The following is a 22,199-nucleotide window of genomic DNA, read 5'->3' as shown; positions in this document are numbered from 1 at the left end:
TCAGGGATGGGCAATTTCCATCCAGCTTAAAGTTGGCCATTGTAAAACCGCTGATCAAAAAGCTCTCCCTTGACCCCCTGATGCACAACAATTATCGGCCTGTCTCGCTATTGCCTTTTCTGGGGAAGGTGATCGAGAGGGCAGTTGCAATCCAGCTTCAATCAATCTTGGATGATACTGATTAACTGGACCCATTTCAAACTGGGTTTCGGGCGGACTATGGAGTTGAGACTGCCATGGTCGCCTTGGTCAATGATCTTCGTCTGGGCATCGACGGGTAGCGTGTCCCTGTTGGTGCTCTTGGACATCTCAGCGGCTTTCGATACCATTGAGCATGGTATCCTTTTGGAACGCCTGAGGGAGTTGGGAATCGGGGGCACTGCACTCCAGTGGTTCCGTTCCTACCTCTCGGGTAGATTCCAGATGGTGCAGCTGGGAGACGTGTGCTCCGATAAGAGGGCCTTGACATCCAGTGTCCCTCAAGGAGCCATTCTGTCTCCCATGCTATTTAACATTTACATGAAACCGCTGGGAGAGATCATCCGGAGACACAGGGCGTGGTGTTATCAGTATGCTGATGACACTCAAATATGTTTCTCTGTGTCTCCGACTGATGCAGTGACCAGGGATGGCATCTCTCCTCTAGATGCCTGTCTGGACTCGGTAATGGGCTGGATGAGGGAAAACAGACTCAGTTTGAATCCAGAGAAAACGGAAGTACTTGTGATAGGCTCCCCCGGCCCAGGACTGGATGTTTATCCACCTGTCCTGAACGGGGTCACGCTCCCCTTGAAGGACACTGTTCGCACTTTGGGGGTGCTTCTGGACTCGTCGCTCCACCTTACATCTCAGGTGGATGCGACGGTCAGGAGCACCTGTTATCAACTTCGGTTTATATGCCAGCTGCGACCCTTCCTGGGCAGGGGGGACCTTGAAACAGTGGTACATGCTCTGGTAACCTCTCGTTTGGATTTCTGTAATGCGCTCTACATGGGGCAATCCTTGTACCAAACTCGGAAGCTGCAATTGGTCCAGAATATGGCAGCTAGACTGGTCACTGGAGCTTCCAGGGCCAGCCATATAACACCAGTACTTAAAGATCTTCATTGACTGCCTATCCGCTTCTGGGCCCAATACAAGGTGTTGGTTATTACCTATAAAGCCCTAAATGGCTTGGGCCCAGCGTACTTGGAGAACCGTCTCTCTCCATATAATCCACCCTGCACTCTCAGATTGGCCAGGAAGCAACTCTTGAGAGTTCCAGACTCAAAATATGCCATAACAATGCAGAGGGCCTTCTCTATCTTGGCCCCAAAGCTCTGGAACTCGCTTCCCGGTGAGCTCTGCTCGGCCACCTCTCTTGACCAGTTCAAGAAGGAGTTAAAAACTTACCTGTTTCAACAGGCTTTTCCCCAGCCTTCCCCGATGTAGCCCTCCCCTCTCTTACTGTATGTGTTGAAGTATCTTGAGCTAGCTAGATTTTGTAATTTGTAATTGCTATTGCAATTTTTAATGTAATGTATTTGTTGTTTTTATTGTGTTTTATATTGTATTGCTATGCTGTATTGGCACGTGTATGTAACCCGCCTTGATCACAGGAAAGGTGGGCTAGAAATAAATATTTTATTATTATTATTATTTTATAAAACTGGTAGCCTGGTATCCTCCATCAGTTACGTAGCTATGCTGTCGTAACTATGCTCTGTCTCCCAATCTGATTCCTGAGGCCCACCTTAAAATTCAGCCAGGTATACCAAGGGACTGAGTTCTGTGGTCCTAGTGAATGAGGTGCACATCCAGCCCCCTCCTATCAGTTATCTATAGTGCCAGGAGCAGAAGCAAGGGCCCTGTCATAACTCCTCTATGCATTGTGGTTCAGTAGCAGAAAGGGGGCAGATATGGCACCCCACTAGGAAACATTTGCAAGGTCATACATCTAAACTTATGACATTGTAACTGACTAACCGGATGCCAGCCATAGTTTTTAACAAGTTATGACAGCTTGTTTGCTTTGCAGAAAAAAGTCAAAGAAATCCATCCCATCCCCACTCCACCTCAAAATATTTCAACGTTATTTCTTCTGAAGAGAGCCAGTGTGGTGTAGTGGTTTGAATGTTGAACTACAACTCTGGAGATCAGGGTTTCAGCTGTGGTGGTGCAGTGGTTAAATGCTGGTACTGTAGTTATTCACAGCCACAAGGGTGTGAGTTCGATCCCAGGTAGAGCTCCAGGGTCACTCAGCCTTGCGTCCTTCCGTAGGTCGCTAAAACGAACTCATACCTTGTTGGGGTCAATTGGCTAACACATTGTAAACTGCTTAGGGGATGCTTAAGTGCACTGATAAGTGGTATAGAAATGTACTTGCTATTGCTGTTGATTTCCTACTCAGCCATGGAAACTCACTGGGCGGCCTTGGGTGAGTCACACACTCTCAACCCCAGAAAACCTTGTGATAGGTTCATCTTAGGGTTGTCGTAAGTGAAAAACAATTTGAAAGTACACAACAACAAAGAACAGTTTCTTACGAACCAAACCAGGGGTCTATAAAAGACACTTACAAAGAATTCTCTCACTGCTTTTGCAAAAAAAAAAGGTGTGTGTGTGTGTGTGTGTGTGTGTGTGTGTGTGTGTGTGTGATATTGTGGCATGTACATTATCAAGCCATGCAGTATTTGAATAATGATGGGGCGTAGTTATAAAATAGGTAAGGTTTTGAATTAGGAAGGGTTTAGAGTTTTGAAAACAAGCCTCAGAGTCTATGGACTTGTTTGTGTTCCCTGCCCTTTTCTCATCTGGTGTGATCTGAAGGAGATTGGAATCTTCCACTACTATAGTAGCTTAACTCAGGGCTCGGAGCCACTGTTCATGCTAAATGATGGAATCTGAGAATGATAGTCTGAAAAACTAACATTTCCAAGTTGTTGAGTAACTGTACCCTAAATGCTGTCATCCAGATGTTAAAATGCAGTTATTTTTAACTATAGTTAATTGAAACAAACCAGCTTCATAACTGCTGTCTGAGGTTTGTTTCCGCAGAGCATCATGAAGAATTGTGAAGATTAACCACAGTTTCCAGAGAACACGGCGAGTTGTAGTGAATCTTAAAACCGAAGCAAAGGCTTCTGAGCTTTTTACAACTCTGCTGGGGGAAAAGAGGCACAAGGTTCATTGTGACATAATCCTTATAACTGGGATGGCCCAATACATCTTCCTGCCTGGGGCAAAAAGGGAGAAAAGGCAGTGCCCTCCATTCCATGTAGAGGTGTTGACTGGCTTGCCTCAATATTGCTTCAATATGGCAACAGATCCCTGAACCTTGCTTCAGTATTGCCGATACAATAGGGTTCTTCATCACATACAAAGGCACCAGGGGCTGCAAGACAGACAGCATGACATACATATCTATCCCCAATATAGGAGAATAAGCAGTGGGCTTGGGAGGACCAGTAGTGGTTGCTGCTGCTACTCCAAACATCTGCTGTCTGAGGAAGGAATTTGACTCTACAAATGGTAGCACTGGTTCTTATAAACCATTTATTGTTGTCGTTATTGTGTGCCTTCAAGTTGTTGCCAGTGTATGGTGACCGTAAGGCAAACCTATCAGTTTTTTCTTGGCAAAATTTGTTCAGAGGAGTGTTGCCGCTGCCTTCCCCAGAGGTTGAGAGCATGTGAATTGCCCAAGGTGACCAGTGGGTTTCATGGCTGAGTTGGGAATCTCCAGAGTTGTAGGCCAATACTCTAACCATTTAGCCTTATGTCTGAAAAAGATGGCTGTGGTCCAAAACACACTGCAGAAATAATCCAGTTTGATATGGTATTGATATTTGATAGCTGTCCCGGCTAGGGGATCTTGTGGATTGTAGATTATTGTAGCACCAGAGCTCTCTAACAGAGAATGCTAAATGTCTTACAGAACTACAGTTCCCAGGATTCCCTAGCACTGAACCAGGGCAGTAAAGCAGTCTCAAACTGGATTACTTCTGCAGTGTGTTTTGGACCTGTGTTTATTGTCCCCTGCTTTGCTCTTTGTCTAGCTCAGTGGTTCTCAGACTTTTTACCCTTGTGGTCTCCTTTCTATCTACATCCAGACCCCCCTCATTGTAATATATCAGTAAACATATTTTCTTTGTTTAGTGTGTGTATTTTTGTTCACACATTCATGTTTACTCATATTTTAACATCTTATATGAAAATAGCTTTCCTTCTCCTCCCCCTGCATGTAGAAGCTTCAGATGCTATCCTTGCCCTTCCCTTCTCTTCTCTTCCAGGACAAAAAAAGATTGGGAAGAGAACGAGGAGGAGGAGGGGATCAGGGCCTCCAAGTCTCCCCCATCCTTCAGCAAGTCTTATACACCTCTGGGGTTCCTGCACCAAAGTTTGAAACCCACTGGTCTAAATTAAAGTAGTCCTTATGCTATTCAATAAAATGAACAATGCAAGTTGATTCCCTTGATGCCAAGATACAAATGAAGTGGAACTTTTAAGTTTCATGCTTCTTATGCCACAGATCCTTCACAACCATTTAGCCTAACAATTATTTTCCTTACTGTCATCTCTTTTCTTCACAGAAAGAAAATGTTTCCTTCCTCCGCCTGATTTGTTTCTTGACTGTGGAAGCGAACCACATCCAACTCAGATGAATTGGAAGTAAAAGGGATAGTGTTATTTCAAATGCACATTCACGGTTCATTTTAGCTTTGCATTTGCTACAAACTAACTGTAGATTTATTGCTCATCTCTGGGTAGATGTAAATGAAGAGGTATTGTTAAAGAGATGAGGGTGGCAAAACAGGTACTGCTTGATATTATAATGAATATATATTCCCTGTGAGAGCCAGTGTAGAGTAGTGGTTTGAGCACTGGACAATGAATCTAGAGACTAGGGTTTCTATCATCCCTTGGCCATGGAAACCCTATGGGTAACCTTACAGAAGTAACACTTTCTCAGCCTCAGAAGGCGGCAATGGCAAACCCTCTGTGAATAAATCTTGCCAAGGAAACCCCATTACCTTAGGATCAATCTGGAAATTAATTGAAGGCTTACAACAGCAACAACAAATCTTAATACAGCATAGTTTTCTGAGGTGCCTGAGGCATTAAAGGAGTTTGAAAAGTCTGAACTGTTTCTCCACTTATTCCCACCCATGTAATTTCTTCTTTTCTGCAGTATTCCAACCATTGCAGAGGATGATGCCAAAGAAGCATTTATCCAGTACGTGGCAAGGAAACGTTGCTACAACAAAACCCCTGCCAGAGAAATGGTGATTACTGACCTACAACCATTGAATACCTATAGAGTAAGCAGTTGTGCATATTTTGTTAGTATAAAGTAGTGTTTCATATTCTGATTGTTATTCGCTTCAAGTGCCATGGGCAGTAATCTGATAGACAAATTTAAACAATACACAAATAAACAATTGTTGTTGCTATTCCTTGCCTTCAAGTTGACCCCAAATAATGGTGACCCATATACTACTGTTTATTGGCATGATTGGTTCAGAGGAGCCTTGCCACTGCTTTCCTCTGAGGCTGAGAGAATGTGACTTGCCCAAGGCTACCTGGGGATTTCCAAGGTTGAGCAAGGATTCAAATGCTGGTTGTCCTAAGCCAGTGATGGTGAACCTTTTAGAGGCCGAGTGCCCAAACTGCAACCCAAAACCCACTTATTTATTGCAAAGTGTCATGCCCCTCTGGCTTTCTAGTAACAAACTCTGGAAAACTCTATGCTGGGGCGACGGCACATGTGCCCACAGAGAGGGCTCTGAGTCCCACCTCCGGCACGCGTGCCATAGGTTCGCCATCACTGTCCTAAGCCCTACTTCAATACTGAAACCACTGCACCTCTAAATAAGAATGAATAGTATTAATCATGTCTAACTCTGTGTAATCTTACTTTGCATTCCACACCAAAGTAGCTAAATGTATAGTTGGTCTTCCACATTTGTGGCTTTGACTTTTGTGGATTTGATTATACATGGATTTGATTTATATGTTCTCTCTAGGTCCTCCCATCCAATGTTGCCAGAGGTTAGCCATACAGTTACACTGGAGGGCCTAGAGATTCTTAGAGAAAACAGTTCTCTAGGCATTTATAGATCCTCCAGCGCAATTCTATGGTCAGCTTCTGCTGCATGTTGACCATAGAGTTGTGCTGCAGGAACTAGAGATTCCTAGAAAGGTGTTCTTTCAGGTTTTTAAAAAGGGGGTTGTGTGTGTGTGTGTGTGTTTTCCACTTTCATGGGGATCCTGCACCCTTAATCCCAGTGACTGTCAAGGGCTCACAGTATTTGGAAAAAAGAAAGATTTGAACACTTTATAGATTTCTGTTGTTATGGATTCCTGGGCTATTGAATTGTTTAACTAAATGTTTAAAACACCCTCATACCTCTGCTACCACTACCAGTAACTTTTTTTGCTTGTGTTGAGTTGATTAATTTCTCAGTGCCTGGCTCTGTGATTCTTCAGAGTCAGATGCTACTGGAGAGGCAGTTTTGACCAAGAACATTGCCTGTGTTGAAACAGAGGTGAGCTTCCTGGTAATCCATATTGCCAGGCATTCTCCATTTTCCCTTCACCAAAGAATGGTTGTTTCAGCACTGAGATGACAAACAGGAATAAGAGAGGGAAGGTGAGAGTAGCCCACAGGCCACACTTTGTCTACCCTTGTTTTATAGTTTGGGGTACTAATTTTGCAACTGATACAGTTGTAGAAAGATACATATGCATGATGTAGGAGTCCATGCAGTATGCTAAAGAACTCCCCTGCATGAGGCCATAAAAAGAGAAAGAAAGGAAAAAGAAATCTAGTTATTTAATGGCTCTAAAAAGCGAACTTTACTAGCAAATGTTGTATAGGTTTTACTTTTTTGCTATCACACTGGCATACACAATTGTAGGATGCATCAAATTAGAGTATATTTATATGCATAAAACACTATCTGTTGTAAAGTGTAACAAATTTGTTTTTTTAAAAAAAAGATTGTAGGTTTCTAGTGTATTAGCTAATGTATTGTGCTATAAACAAGGAAAGCTAAATGTATAGATTTGGAATACTTAATATTGTACTCAGTCCAGCAGCACATATACTGTAATTAGCACAATGCTAAGAAGATTAGCATAGAGGCTAAAATGCAGATTTGTGGTCTGTATGGTTTGTACATGTGCATACTCTTTATAATTATCTAATCCACTGATACACAGCCCTTTTTATCCACAGATTCTGTCTCCATGGGTTCAATCATACATGGCTTGGTTTAAAAAAAAAATCCTAAAAGCATACCTAGATTTTGCCATTTTATATACAGTAAGGGGACACCATTCTACTTTGCCATTTTATGCAATGGGATCTGAGCATTTACAGATTTTGGTATGCATGAGGGGTCTTGGAACCAAACCCCAGTGGTCTGCAAGGTCCCCAATGTAATTCTATTAAGCATTGCAGATGTAGACATGTTGGCTTCCCTTTGCTGTAAAGTGTTATACATTATTAAAATGGCAGTTGGTGGCTTCCATGTCAGTGCAACATTGCTTTTACTCTGAACTTCAAAGGAGTTGTGCAAAGTGTTAATGCTCAGGAGATTTTGGATTGCAGCTAAGTGTGTGCAGTAACTTAAGTATTTTGTACTGAAAATACACACACACACACACACACACACACACACACACACACACACAGAGACTGTGTGTATGTATGTGTATGTGAGAGAGTATATACTATATATATACTAATATATAGCATAGTTGTTTGGTTGGACACGTAGTATTTACTAATCCACTTGAGGAGGGTGGGTAGATTGGTTCCACTAAGTAATATGTACAGTTTTGAGTACGAATAATAAAGTTTTACAATCCAGCATTCTTCAGATAAACATCTGCCCTTGAACATTAGTCTTATAAGAGATTGCTCCTCAAAAAGACTGAATCTAAGTGATAGTGTTTAACTCAACAATCTTTTTTGTTTATAGATATTGTCCAGACTACTTCATAAAGCATGCTTGTGCTTTCCCTAATAGCATTTTTCTATTTATTGATCCACTTCTCAGGGGTCCCCACTATCTTGTATGCAACATATCTAATTGTGTGGCATTTTAAGATAAGACATTTTTTGTTTTTCTCTGAGGTGATAGTAATCCTTTTTTAAAAATCATCACTGTCCCAATCCATTGGGATAAATGCAGCATGATGCTACTGGCGACTTCATCATTTTTGCCCATGGCAACAAAAGCCATGTGTTGGATACTGCTTATTCATAGCTATTATATCACCTTCTTGTAGTGGGTCCATTTATGAGATAACATCCTCCATGGGAAACATTTTGCCCATAAGCAAACACTACCTTGATATGTCTATTTCCAAGGCCAAAAAGGCCCCATCTCAGCATTTTGGCATTTGATATATTTTATTCCTTGAAACTCATCAGTTCATTAGGGGGAGACACAGTAATTTGCTCATGATTAGGAAGTGTTACTATTGCTTACTACAAGTCCCAGAATCCCATGCAGCATACTGATTAGGGAATTCTGGGAGATGCATTGCAAGAAAGCAGTTTCCCCAGTTTCTGACAGAATCTGTACAGTCTATCTATGCAAAATTTTAATAGCTACAAACTATGGTTTTCTTATTTTTTTTCTTAATGGTTTTCCATTTAACTTTTGGAAATGATTTCTTAGTATCACTTTGAGACCTTCACTGAATCAAGATCAGCATCATGGAAATCAGAACCATACTGGGGTAAGAGCTATTGTCCTATATATGAATTTGTACTTATCCTGTAACTTCCTCCAGTGTACATTTTTCTGAGAGAACAGCACAAGGATCTTCTAGATATCAAATAACATTTAATTTTAAAAAACTGAACAATATATGAAGGTGGTATACTACACCATTATTTTACACAGTAATACAGATAGTCACAAACAGTGTTGTAATTAAAATTATATGGATTTTTGACTAAATATTCTGCACACATGATCACTAAGGGACAAAGTTGCAGTAGTAGACCTTTCTCACATCCTCTGTACTTCCCTTAATCCATCTGCTGCTCTCTGTTTCCTCTGTCCTCTTCTTTTCTCATTGGCATAGCTTCCAGGTGCACAGCCACCCCTTTCATTCAGCAAAGTTCAAATATCTCTCTGGTCTCATTTTCATATACTAAACTATACATTGACCTCATGTATAAATCGAGGGCAGGTGTGGGGGCCAAAATTATGGATTTTGATATTACCTGTGGGTAAGCCAAGAGTAAAACTTAGGGGCATTAACAAATGAGGTAAAGAATGAAGCAATGGAAACTGATGCCAAACAACTTACAAAAGTCTGAGAGGCATAACTGTTTGTACTCACCTGAAAGGCTGGAAAAGTGAGGAAGGAACTACAATAAACTGTGGCAGTGTGATGTGTTAGGGAGGTGACTGGGCACAGGCGAGGCTAAGGATATTATACACACATCTCAAGAAACAATGAAAAGGCAAAGCAAAGAAAATGGTGACAATGTTGCCAGTGATTATAGCCGTTAATTTTAATGTGATAACTTTGCTAAACCCAGAAAAACTGACAATAATACACAAATGTTATATGCAAATCTTTTAAAGCCCAATTTGTCTCAGCACTCCTTTGAAGGAAAGCTCCATAGAATCATCACTGTTGCCATTTTCTTGTCGAGGCTTTCAAAAAGGTCAGAAGTGATGCTGTGGTGAAGAGAATAGAGGGATAAGTGCTTCTTTTAGGTGCTGTGGTGACAGAGTAGGGGCCTTGACTGACTGGCACTAAACTCCAGCATCAGGGCAGAGTGGTGGTGTGGCATGCTGAGCATCCCACCGCATTGTGGGAGGTGTCACAATACTCCCTTGGTGCAGCGCATACAGGTGTTGTGCCAAAGGAGCACAGGGAAGCTGTGGTGCTGGTGGCTATGGCGCACTTTCCATGGTGAAAAAAGGAGCCACTTTTTGTGCCACAGAAAGGCCAGATTGGGACTGCGGCATGTGATTGCCACAACCCAGATCTGGCTAGTAAAGGGTCTGTACAGCCCCTAAGTTCTCAGTTTTTGTCACTCTACTCAGAGAAGGAATTGGTTCCTTATTTGATAAGAGTTAAAGTATAGTACTTACGTTGATCTGAGGATAAATTGGACCCAGACTTTTTGTGTCAATTTTGGGCTAAAATTTCTAGACTTACACATGAGTATATACACCAAACAGTGATACCTTTATTGGCCAACCAAAATGCACAATATACTTGTTGCAAGCTTTTGAAACTCCACTGTATATACACATGAATATATACAGTACACTCATCCCTCCCTATTTGTGGTTTTGATATTTGCGGATTTGATTATTCACAGATTTGATTAATATGTTCTCTCTAGGAATATCTAGGTCCTCCAGTGCACCTCTGTGGTCAACTTTAACTTAACGTTGCACTGAAAGACCTAGAGATTTCTAGAGAGAATACTCTCCTAGGCATTTGTAGCTCCTCCAGCGCAGTTCTGTGGTCAGTGTCTGTCGGACATTGACAATAGAGTTGCACTAGAGGACCTAGAGATTCCAAGAGAGGTGCTGGAATCTGGGCTTAGCCTTGCCTGGGAGGGCACCGATGCTGACACCATCTTCATCTCCCGCTTCCTCCTTGGGGGATTCAAGAATCTCCACATGGGATGACCGGGCAGGAGCCCCAGGGTCTGGGCACCCATCCGGAATTGCTCCCCCACAGATACTAAAGTCCTGTATCTTATTTTGTTTTAGAATTCATTAACTTCATTCCAAATGCAGTGTCCATAGTTTAAAAACCTCTTGAAATCTGTTTTTCACTTATTCCTGAAATTCATTTTTTAAAGTTAATTTAATCATGTTAATATTTTAAATTGTGTAACATGTTCTAGTGGTTTTTGTAAGCCACACTGATAACTTTGATATTGGTTGAGGTATACTACTACTACTACTACTACTACTACTAATAAATTCATAGTTTGATCATTGCTAATTAGTTTCTCTTATAGCATTTTACTTGTGGTTAGAAAGTATTCCATCTCTGCTTTCTTTTTCCTCAGGTGAGGTGATAGATTCTCCTCAGAATGGTGCAGCTCCTTTGCCTTGGACTATAAGAGTAGATGTCCCTGACATGTTCAAAAACAAGACTGTGGCAATCAAAGTACCTCACACATCATCTGTAACGGTACAGACTGAATGCAGATGTATGAATAGATATTTTTTTAAAGAGGAAAGGAAATTTGGACTGACCCTGGTAGCCAAGGAAACACTTAGGTTCAACTAGAAATGAGGAAATCTATCACTTTGACTTCCCTTCCATCTTTTTTTTTTTTTTAAATTAATCTGAAGTTCTTTCTTTCCTGGATCTGAAAAAAACATTTTTGTCAAACTCTTCAAAAACAAAGTAGCTAAAACAAACTCTACCCCCCCCCCCCACATACTAAATTCAAATGGTGCAAATGTTTGCAGCATGAAAAGGATACCTGACTAGTTATGTCCTATAAACCCTATATAGCCTGGGCTTAGGTATTGAAGTACTTTAGCTCCATTTATCAGCCCATATGAGCTCCAGGACTTCTGGAGAGGTCCTTCTCTCTGTCCCATCACCTTCCCAGGCTTGTTTGGTGGGAAGAAGAGACAGAGTCTTCTTGGTGGCTGCTCCCAGGCTTCGTAACTCCCTGCCTTCCATCAGAAAATCAAAACAATGTTATGCTGCCAGAATTTTAGAAACAGGGTGTTTCTAATGCTGTGTGGTGATTTTAAGGTTTGTCTATACTCTTTTAATAAATGGTAAAGTTTTTTTAACATTTAATGTTTTAATTTTATACATTCTTTAATACACACTTTTAAAATAACTCTTATATTTTAATAATTATTTTTAGAGTTTTTAATTTGTTTTGTTTTTAAATATGTTCTTAGCCACGTTAAGTCCCATTACTGGGGAAAAGGTGTGATATAAATGAATAAATGAATGTATTCAATGTAGCTTATATTATTTGATATATTTGCTATTTTATATTATTCTCTTTGCCATTGTTGCTCTTGTTCATATTGCAAAATTTTTATTGGTTTTGAATTCTTCTGTTATATATATTGTTTTGTTACTTTTCAAGTAGATATACAGTAGATAAAGAGTATATTACCTTTTGTTTTTGGCTTTTCAATTCGACTGTTTCAACAAAGCTTTGGAGAGGGAAGGGGAGGGGGCAGGAAAGGAAAAGAAGTCAGTATCCTTTTTTTTGGATGCAGCTGACTTGTTATATGTCTGGAATTGAGGGATCTGAAGATAGGGCAGCCAGAATGTAGATATAACCCATGAAATGGAAGATCTGTACACTTAATTGTTACTTGCTCTGAGTTGTTTATCTCTTGTCAAACAAGGCCTGGATCAAATCAGGTAGCTCCATTTTTAATTTTCTTTCTTTCTTTGATTTGAAGGGATGCCCAGTGTGCCAATGTTCAGGTAGAAAAACATGCACCTTGTGTTGGGGCCAGAAAACAGTAAGTATCGGCTTACACAAGTGGATGTTTTACATAGTGAATGCAAATAATTTATTTGCATATTTATGATGAAGAGGAAATGTGAGTCTCTCCCCATGGATCAAGGCAGGGAACAAGTGAGATTGCAGTCAGTCCCAATATTATTCCAAAATGTCTTGTAAACTTCATTAGTAGAACAGTTATGAAGCCCCAGAGGTAGAAACTAGAATTTTAAACTTTGATACAGTGATATATTTTAGAGGTAGGGGTATCTATTCGCCACCCTCACACATTGCTGTTTTACAACATGTATATTCTATTTTTGCCTGTTCCTGGATGCTTGCAGCAGATTGCAGTTAAAATATCTGTACTGCAATGCATTGTAATTAAAATAAAAATTATCATACCCTCAAAAAATCATAAAATCAAACCAAGAATCCACCCACAAGCCAGTCAAAAATTCTTGATTAATTAATTCATGAACCATCAGATTCCATCAATTTAGGAAAAATAAACTCTCTTGATATTTATGGCTTGCATCTTGTTTGTTAGTGACAAGACTGCAATCTGTACTTACATTATCATAACATCTGGGGATTCACATTTACAGTTGTGAACGACCAAATATGACCCTCCAAATCTAGCTTTGCTGCCTAGAAGCTCTGCAGCTAAAGTGTTTCTGAAATAGCAATAGCAAGTGCATTTCTATACCACTTATCAGTGAACTAGCACTCCCTAAGTGGTTTACAATGTGTAAGCTAATTTCCCCCAACAAGCTGGGTACTCATTTTACCAACTTATGAAAGGATGGAAGGCTGAGTGGATCTTGGAGCCCTCCCTTAGGACTGAATTTACTATGTTGTGGCTGCAGTACCAGCATTTAACCACTGTGTTACCAGGGCTCCTTATGCTGGAGTTGCTGGAGAGCAGCGTACTGGTAAAAGGCATCTGAAGCACTCTCCTGATCATGGATCACCTTGGCACATGCAGTTGGCAGGACCTCAGAGTATGTCTCCACTTGCCTGCTCTTCAGGCCACCCAAGACTAGGAGAGCACTGCAGGTGTAATTTCCCAGTACTCCATTTGTAGTGCCTTGGAAAGTGTTTGGCTGGGGTGCTGCCAGACTGCAAAGAGAGATTTGAGGAGGTGGCATTGTCAGAACTAACTATGACTTTGATGGAACTCCATTTGTTGTAGCTATGTGGACCATGAAGGATTTTGGCCATTATGTTTCCAAAATATAAAAAGAAAGGGAAGACTGTGAGCCTTTCACACTAAACAGTTATAGCACTATAATTCCAGTGTATTGACTGTGGAAACAACCCATGAAATCCTGGGATTTGAAATTAAGGGATGGGCATTTAGAATTCTTGGCCAGAGTTATCCTCTGGTGCCTCATTAAAGTACAAACACCAGGATTCTGCAGGGTGCAGCTGTGGCAGTCAAAGTGGAATCCTAGCACTTCAGCTATATAGTGTGAAAGGAAGCCATATTATAGATTATGCTGTATGATAACTTATTTAATTATTTTATTTTTAATAATATTGTCTATTTAACAATATTTTAATAATATTGACTGGACTTCTGTATAAGCTATATAGTATAATAATAATAATAATAATAATAATAATAATTTCTCAAGGCTCGAGGTGGGGTACAACATTTTAAAATACAAAACAATTAAAAAAGAAAACACATAAAACAACAGTTAAAATAAAATACTATAAAACAATGAAAATACACTCATACAAATACATCCTTTAACACATACAAATTAAAAAGTCATAAAAGGTATACTTAACTAAGTTAGTTCTCCCAGCCTGACTCCACCAAATCATTTCTTAGGGGTAAAGTGAAAGGCTTTCATGGCCAGCATCCATAGTTTTTTGTGGGTTTTTCAGGCTATGTGGTCATGTTTTAAAGTTTTTCCTGATGTTTCACCAGCATCTGTGGCTGGCAAAACATCAGGAAAAAACTCTTCTAGAACATGGCCACATAGCCTGAAAAAACCACAAAAAAACATTTCTTAGGGGTTGTTCTCACTAGGTGAAACCCCGCGTTCTGAATCGAATCCAAGGAGTGGCGTTCCTATTAGGATCCGATTTAAACCTAGAACGGTTCTAGAGCAACCCGCAATCGTCTCCACTACAAATCGAATTGTAGAGCGGAATAAAATTTTGATTCGAGTTTTCCTCATTTAACACGTGTTAAAAAAACACTAGGGTCTGACCTACGTTTTTCCATTGATTCGATTTAGGAACCGGAGCATTTAAATAGGAACGACAACCTTTGAAAGCGTTAGATGAATGGGAGGAGCGGAGTGCGATGGGGCTGTCCTTGGGGGAGTTGCCCTTTCTGTCCCCATCTGTCTGGCTGTCGCCATTTTTGCTTCCCTCACCCCTTTGTCCGCTGTGGTCTTTCAATAAGAGATAAAGATTATTTTTATTTTTTTTATTTTAATGGTTTACAGGCGCTTAATCTCTTCAGCGCTTTAAACACCTGAAGTCCCGGCTGCTCAAGGCTTCCCCCGGTGGATTGCAACCTCCCCTCTGTGTGGGGAGAGCCCATTTCTAACGGAGGAGAGGCAGGGAAGGGATGGCTCCTCGTGAGGAAACATTCCCTGCCCGCTTGGGCACTGATCTCGCCCAGACAGGGAAGGGAAGGCTCCTCGCGAGGAGGCATCTGATCTCGCCCAGACAGGGAAGGGAAGGCTCCTCGCGAGGAGGCATCTGATCTCGCCCAGGCAAGGAAGGGCTCTGATCAATTGGGGGGGGGGGGGATAGAGCCTTTCTCCCTCCATTTCTCAAATGGAATCTGCCTTCTCCTCCAACCCTGGAAAGAGAATCTTTGGGAAGAGTGCTCCCTCCCTGCTTTTCCAGCAGCCTCCTTCATTGATCTCTGTGCTCTCTGAAGGGATTCTCCCTGGCTGTCTTGGGAGAAAGGATGCTGCCCTCCAAAACCTATCCCATAGTTCCTCTGGAAAGAGCTTCGCTTTTTGCCAGCAGCCTCCTTCATTGATCTCTGTGCTCTCTGAAGGGATTCTCCCTGGCTGTCTTGGGAGAAAGGATGCTGCCCTCCAAAACCTATCCCATAGTTCCTCTGGAAAGAGCTTCGCTTTTTGCCAGCAGCCTCCTTCATTGATCTCTGTGCTCTCTGAAGGGATTCTCCCTGGCTGTCTTGGGAGAAAGGATGCTGCCCTCCAAAACCTATCCCATAGTTCCTCTGGAAAGAGCTTCGCTTTTTGCCAGCAGCCTCCTTCATTGATCTCTGTGCTCTCTGAAGGGATTCTCCCTGGCTGTCAATGAAATGGAAACGATGCCAAAAGATAAATCGCTTCCAAATATTCCGGATTAACGTTACGTCATTCTGACGTACTATTGATTGACAGCTCCAAATAAGGTATGGAGGAGAAGAATCGCTTTATTTAAACACCGATTTCATGCCAAGTAGGAACGCTTGCAGGTAAAAACTTCGATTTAAACAAACAGATGGGAACGATGAACAAAGCGAATCGGATAGCGGGATAAGAACAGTGTTATTTTGAATCGATTTTATTAAAAACGTTGTATTTTAAATCGTTTCAAATCTTAAGTGGGAACAACCCGTTAGGTAGTTTCCCAGTTTCTTCCTCTGTTATATAACCTACAGCACTTGGTATTCATTGGCGTCTCCCAACCAAGTACTAACCAGCTTGACCCTACATAGCTTCCAAGATCAGGTGGAATTTGGTACCTTTAGGGTATTTAGGCAGATGATTCATGATTTCTATTTACTCACAATTGTGACATTACTGCCACAATCATAATACCCCCACCCTAGCACCTACTTTACTGGGTATCAGCTGCATGGGGAGAAGGCGGTCCATTCTGGAGGAGAACAGATGAATTATATTTCTGACTGATTTTGGGGTTTTTTTTTTTGACGGGGGGGGGGGGGTCAGGAGACATTGCTTTCATACTTAACCAAGTGACTAATATAGAATTTCACACATAGATTGTTAGGTTTTTTATTTATACTTGTTTTATAATCATGCTGTAAATTCCAGGTGAAAGGCAGGATAGAAGTAAAAGAAATAAATAAGAGAGGGTTTAACTCAATATGGAATAAATAATGGAATCAGTGATAAAATGAACATGGGGACCTCCTTTAGCCTGATCAGAACTTAGAAAAGGTTTTATTATTTATTTATTACAACAAATGGAGTCATCCAACCATCATGTCTCCTTCCTTGAATGGCTAGGGAATTCTCAGAATTTTAATCGAAGAAGGTGTTTTCCCTGTAACAGAAATTTCAGGAAACTTAAATTTCTAGGATTTGCAGTGCAATAGAATTGGCAAGAGGACCTAGTAATTGAAAATCCATAAGTTTATTTCCAATTGTCGACAAAGGAAAACAATGAACTCAGTGGAATTCAAGTTCCAAAAGCTGAGACCCCGAACAAGACAAAATGGCTCTTTTTATATTATTCAAGACAAAGAAGCTTCTTCTATACACCTGATTGGCTAATTACAATTTAAACATACAGAATTCTTACAATCAGAACAGAAATACATGCATACATTAAAACTGCATCATCACTCCTTACCCCCTCCTGTAGGAATTCAGTGGCTTTCCTCCTAACCTTGCTTCTGAATGTCAACTATGTGTCCTTATCTCAGTAGTTTATGTTATGTCTTTTTACTGGTGCCAGCTTCCATCCAGGTCAAGACGCACTCCTTATTCCTTTGCTCTAGTTTTCCTAAACTCCAAGCCTTTATTTCAAAAACCATCTCTCTGGCTGACAAAGGTGACTCCATCTTTCTATAGTTTTTTATTTCAACAAGGAATATTTCCACCACATCCCAAGAGTTTTGGCTTGAGAAGAGTTTGTGTTGAGAAACCTTGGCTGACAACCTTTTGGGAAGTTATATCATCACAAACTGAATTACCAGCCAGCATGGTGTAGTGTTGGACTATGACTCTGCAGACCAGGGTTCGAATCCAGACTCAGCCATGTTAACCCACCGGCTGACTTTGGGCTAGTCACACTCTCTCAGCCTCAGAGGATGGCAATGGCTAACTCCTTTTGAAGAAACTTGCCAAGAAAACCCCATGATGTGTTCTCCTTAGGGTCGCCATAGATCTGAAATGACTTGAAGGTATACAACAACAACAAATTTGACTTGTGCTTTTGAACAACACTTGCATTATGGACTATAGACATACCTATGCCACTGGGACCATTATGCAAATAGAACCAGCAGTGTGGCCACTGTGAAATGATCCTGATATATAATGTCTCCTTTTGCACAATTCTGAACTCACATTACACAACTGGACATCTTGCTCAATGCCCCATTGTATATCCCCGGAATTCAGTAACAGCCTTGTAAATGCATCAAGTGATGTAGTGCCATCATCATAAAGTTATGCATTGTACTTTTTGATATGAACTCTCAGCCCTAGTTTACTTCTGACTCTTAAGTTTAAAATTAAATGCCAACAGGTCCCATGCCTTGTGTGTCCTCGAAGAAGATATAATCTCTTTACTAATCAGACATGCACCCTCTGTGCTGGACGTCGAATCATCAAGTATGTGAGTCAAGAAACAAAAAGATACTAGACATGTTTGCTTTTATTTGCACATTGAATTTCAATTTTTTACAATATGCAAACTTACCATATTCAACATCTGTCATGGTAACAGGCAATAGTCATTTCAAAAAAGTTACAAGAATTTTTAAGCAACAAAATCATATTGGCCTAGGGAGTATATTAAGTTCCTTTGATTCAGTGAGATCACTCTGGTTAGAATTAGACAGCAGAATTTAGAACTTTAAATCAAGTTTTTTAGCCAAAGAAATTCATGTCTTCTGAAGGAGAGAACAGAAGCCAAGATGAGGTTTGGTGGTATCATCCTTAAATGTTCCTCATATTTATAGACTGCATTTCATGATGTTGTAATAAACAGATATTTTGAATGAAATTGTTCATTCCATCTTTGTCAGGATTTATGACCAATTAAATTTTAAATGGAATGGGTATTCAATAATTTCTTCACTGGAATTGAAATTTAGAGTTTTTGACTTTTCAGTATTTAAAGCTGTGCAACATTCTGTTTTATGCTTTTATCTGTCTTTTTGGACAGCTCAGTAGCTTTCATGGGAAACTATGGGAAACAGTTTTCTGCAAAACTATAGTCCTAAATACACCGCAGAAATAATCCAGTTTGAGTCTGCTTTAACTGCCCTGGCTCATTGCAAGGGACTCCTGGGAACTGTGGTTTATTGTGGCACCAGAGCTCTCTGACAGAAGGTTACATGTCTCTCAAAACTACAGTTCCCAGAATTCCATAACATTGAGCCAGGGCAGTTAAAGCAGTCTCAAACTGGATTATTTCTGCAGTCTGTTCTGGACATGTGATGTTTTGGGGGATGCTCTGTAGCTTTCTTTAGATAGTTGTAGAGTTCCACATCATTTTTGGGAAAGAAAATATCCTGAATGTCTTGGCACTTCAGGAAGAAATAATTATCCCTTTTTTCTGACATATCTTGGGGATGGAAAGTTTTTTGAATTACCATCCCTATTTTTGAAATTAGGTTACATATGAGCTTTCTTTCTTTGTACCTGAAGCGTACATTGGCTAATTTAAGCATTAGCTACTCTGAGCTCTAAAACATTTTCACCCGTTTCTCAGTGTTCTGAAATCATAAACAAGAAATACAAACCTTACTAGAGAACCAGCCTTCTGTATACCTCATTGTAAAATGGATTGTCTTAATTTCTGAAAGACAGTGAGATAAAACAGGAGCAGAGAAAGTACAATATGACTCAGAAACACTGGCTTGAACCTTACTGGTTAACATCAAATAAAACAGGGATGTTGCATCATTTGTAGAATGGTGAGTCAGCTCATCCATAAATTCTTACTCTAGTTCAAACTAGCAATACAATTCAAGTGACTGAAGTGACCCAAACCAACTAAATCAAGAGGGCTGGGGGAAAGACAGAAATGAGAATGTATCAATGTAAATGGGTAACATTCTCCAATAGCAAAAAAGAACAGAATTGCTGGGACATTGTAAGAAAGAAGCAGGGGGCTGAAACATAGGGCATTTTTAAATATATTTAAATATTAGTCCTAGGTCTAATTCTCTGGTGAATTCTGCAACCCCAAAATATAACTAAAATGTTTCATCCTAGAATATGAAGGATCACACAAAAAGTAAACTTATACTGTATTGTTATGTATATTCATGACCAGCAAATGTTACTGTGCAAAAGAAAATCTAGAGTTAAGAAGATATATCTTGGAGGGGGGGGAATCTGCTTTCTGCTAGTTGCCTGTCTATTGTTACTTTGAGGGACTCTGCTCTACCTAGTGCTAGATGTGGAAAAGAACCTAGAAATACAACTCCTTTAAGAAAGTTATACACTGGACTCTTTCATAACGGTCCAAAACAGACTGCAAAAATAATCCAGTTTGAGACTGCATTAACTGCCCTGCCTCAGTGCAAGGGAATCAGGGAATCCTGGGAAATGTATTTTACTATGGCATCAGACCTCTCTGACAGAGAAGGCTAAATGTTTAACAAAACTACAGTTCCCAGAATTCCCTACCATTTGAGCCAGGACAGTTAAAGTGGTCTCAAACTGGATTATTTCTATAGTGTGTTTTGGACTAATGTCTAATTGTTTTTCTTCATTCATGGGAAGGGGAGCCAAGACCATTTCACTCCTATTTCTTTGATTAAGTATTTCCTTAAGGTATAAAAGCTTGAGCTTCAGTAGCTTTATCTTCATCTTCCTGAGTAGAGATTCAAACCCTGGTCTTCAGAATCAGTCCAGTATTCAAACCACTCCACCATGTTGGCTCCCAGGTACAAAGCTATTTTGGCAGATGTTGCTGGTAACCTAGCTGTGTGACAAGCAACACTTTTTAAAATTCCCACTTCTGTACAACCATTGAAAGCCCAAGAACTGTATCCACTTTTCAAGCTAGCAGCCCTATTTTGTCCCCTGTTTTCAACCTGACAGCTCTACTTTGCAGGATGCCCAAAGCTGGGCTCTTACTTGATGTGAGCAGTTTAAATTGCATAGAGATTGAGAAACTGATCATAAAATTCCATTTTCTGAAAGTTACAAAATATATATTTTACAGAGAGATACTGCTTCTGCTTGCACGCAGACCTAGTACAAATTCAAGGAAATTGAAATGTAAAACAGTGGATAAATTTCTTGTAGAATTCAGATCAAACCAGTTATGAGTGCCAGGTCTAATATGCTGCCAAAAAACAGCTGTGGTGCTTGATGCACTCTTTCCAAATAATGTTGTGTTCAGGCTTGTGGTTTGAATAATTATGCAATTTTCAAGGCTCTTGTTGTTATGTCACACCATCTGAGACCTGCATTACTGAATGATTTCTTGATTTAGAAAAAAATCCAAAACCTACAGTTGAGCAATATCTTTATCAGAAACAACTCAAAAGGCTCAAAAGAGTATGGAGATTTTAGGGTTCCCTACTTTAAATCAGGCTAGAACAAAGATATTCAAGGAGTGGGGGAAGGCTGAAAGAAAGTCTAATATTTAGTCCAAAGGCTGTGGGCAGAAAAATGGAAGAGGACATTTTTTTTCTCCCAATATGTCACATGTCCCACAGCAGGATGATTTTTATTTGTTTTGCTTTTTAAACTAGTAAGAGGCAGGGGATTCAAACACAGGGTATACAAATATGCAGGGAATGGTGCAGGGAATGGTGCAACAGAATGCCTACTGTCTAGTTCTAATACTCTTGTGAATTTTGCAACCACAAAATGGAACTAAAATGCCTCATCTCAGAGTATGAAAGTTCACTCAAAAAGAAAACTTATCTTGCTATGTTTATTTAGGAACAGCAGATGATGCTACTATGCAGCAAAAAATATAGAGATATGAAATTTTGCCAAAGGCTATGGGCATGAAGGCTGTGCAGTTCAGAACACAAGGCATGAATTGTGGATTAGTCACAGGGCAATGTCACAGTTAACATTAAGGGAAAAGGAGGTGACCCCTCATTTCTGAAAACAAAATCTGGCTGTAATTCAGAGACTCATTCTTTTGCTTTAGGAGAAACACAGGCTCCTGAATAGGCAGCAAAAAGAAATAAGAGACGAATGCTAGTCTTTATATAAGGGAAAGTTTGGATGTATTTTAGGTGGTATATTAAGTTTTTAAAAAATCATCTGAAGCCAGATTATGTTGTATTCTCCATTGCTGAGACAGCATATGTGCATGGAACTCTCAATATAAGAAGTCCATCTTCACTCTGCATTTTATAATGTTAAACAGATTTTAACAGATTTTGGGTATCGTGTGGATATTTTCTTTCCATGAAAAAATGGTCTTTTGTCACATTTTCTTCACAGCTGTGAGATATGTCATGGTCAAGGAACAACAGCATGCCGTAATTGTGGAGGAAAAGCACAGCTACTGTCATACATTGAGGTGCAAGTTGAATGGCAAGTCTTTTCAACGTACAATATAGTAGAGATATAATGTACCATAATCTAAATACAGTACAGGTTGAGTATCTCTTATCTGAAATGCTTGGAAATACACTTGGCCGTCCCAGTTCGCAGACTTGGAGTCCACAGTCTTACTCTGCCATGGACAGAAAGCGGGGACGGGCAAAATGGCATGTGTTGCTTAAGGCGCGCACCTAGCACTTCACACAGGAGCTCTCACCCATTGTAACCAAAGGGATTTGAATATTTGC

General features: G+C 40.2%; 1 protein-coding gene across 3 annotated transcripts in view; it reads left to right on the top strand.

Moving 5' to 3' along the window:
* LOC149321363 (protein SSUH2 homolog) overlaps window positions 1-22,199 on the top strand; it is a 39,717-nt gene that overhangs the window by 11,961 nt on the left and 5,557 nt on the right. For 2 of the 3 annotated variants that reach the window (XM_089520290.1, XM_089520311.1), the window contains exons 4-10: window positions 4,569-4,647; window positions 5,168-5,297; window positions 8,670-8,730; window positions 11,045-11,169; window positions 12,423-12,485; window positions 17,951-18,036; window positions 21,850-21,942. In XM_089520290.1, coding sequence (XP_089376416.1) covers window positions 4,569-4,647; window positions 5,168-5,297; window positions 8,670-8,730; window positions 11,045-11,169; window positions 12,423-12,485; window positions 17,951-18,036; window positions 21,850-21,942 — 637 coding nt within the window. The remainder of the gene's footprint in view (window positions 1-4,568; window positions 4,648-5,167; window positions 5,298-8,669; window positions 8,731-11,044; window positions 11,170-12,422; window positions 12,486-17,950; window positions 18,037-21,849; window positions 21,943-22,199) is intronic. The other variant, XM_089520300.1, reaches the window with a different exon arrangement.

This window comes from Sceloporus occidentalis, unplaced genomic scaffold, assembly GCF_023333645.1.
Source record: "Sceloporus occidentalis isolate IW3139 unplaced genomic scaffold, rSceOcc1.0.p SCAF_1, whole genome shotgun sequence".
Lineage (NCBI taxonomy): Eukaryota > Metazoa > Chordata > Lepidosauria > Squamata > Phrynosomatidae > Sceloporus > Sceloporus occidentalis.
The sequence above is the reverse complement of the archived record's forward strand: the minus strand, read 5'-3'. Positions and strand labels throughout refer to the sequence as shown.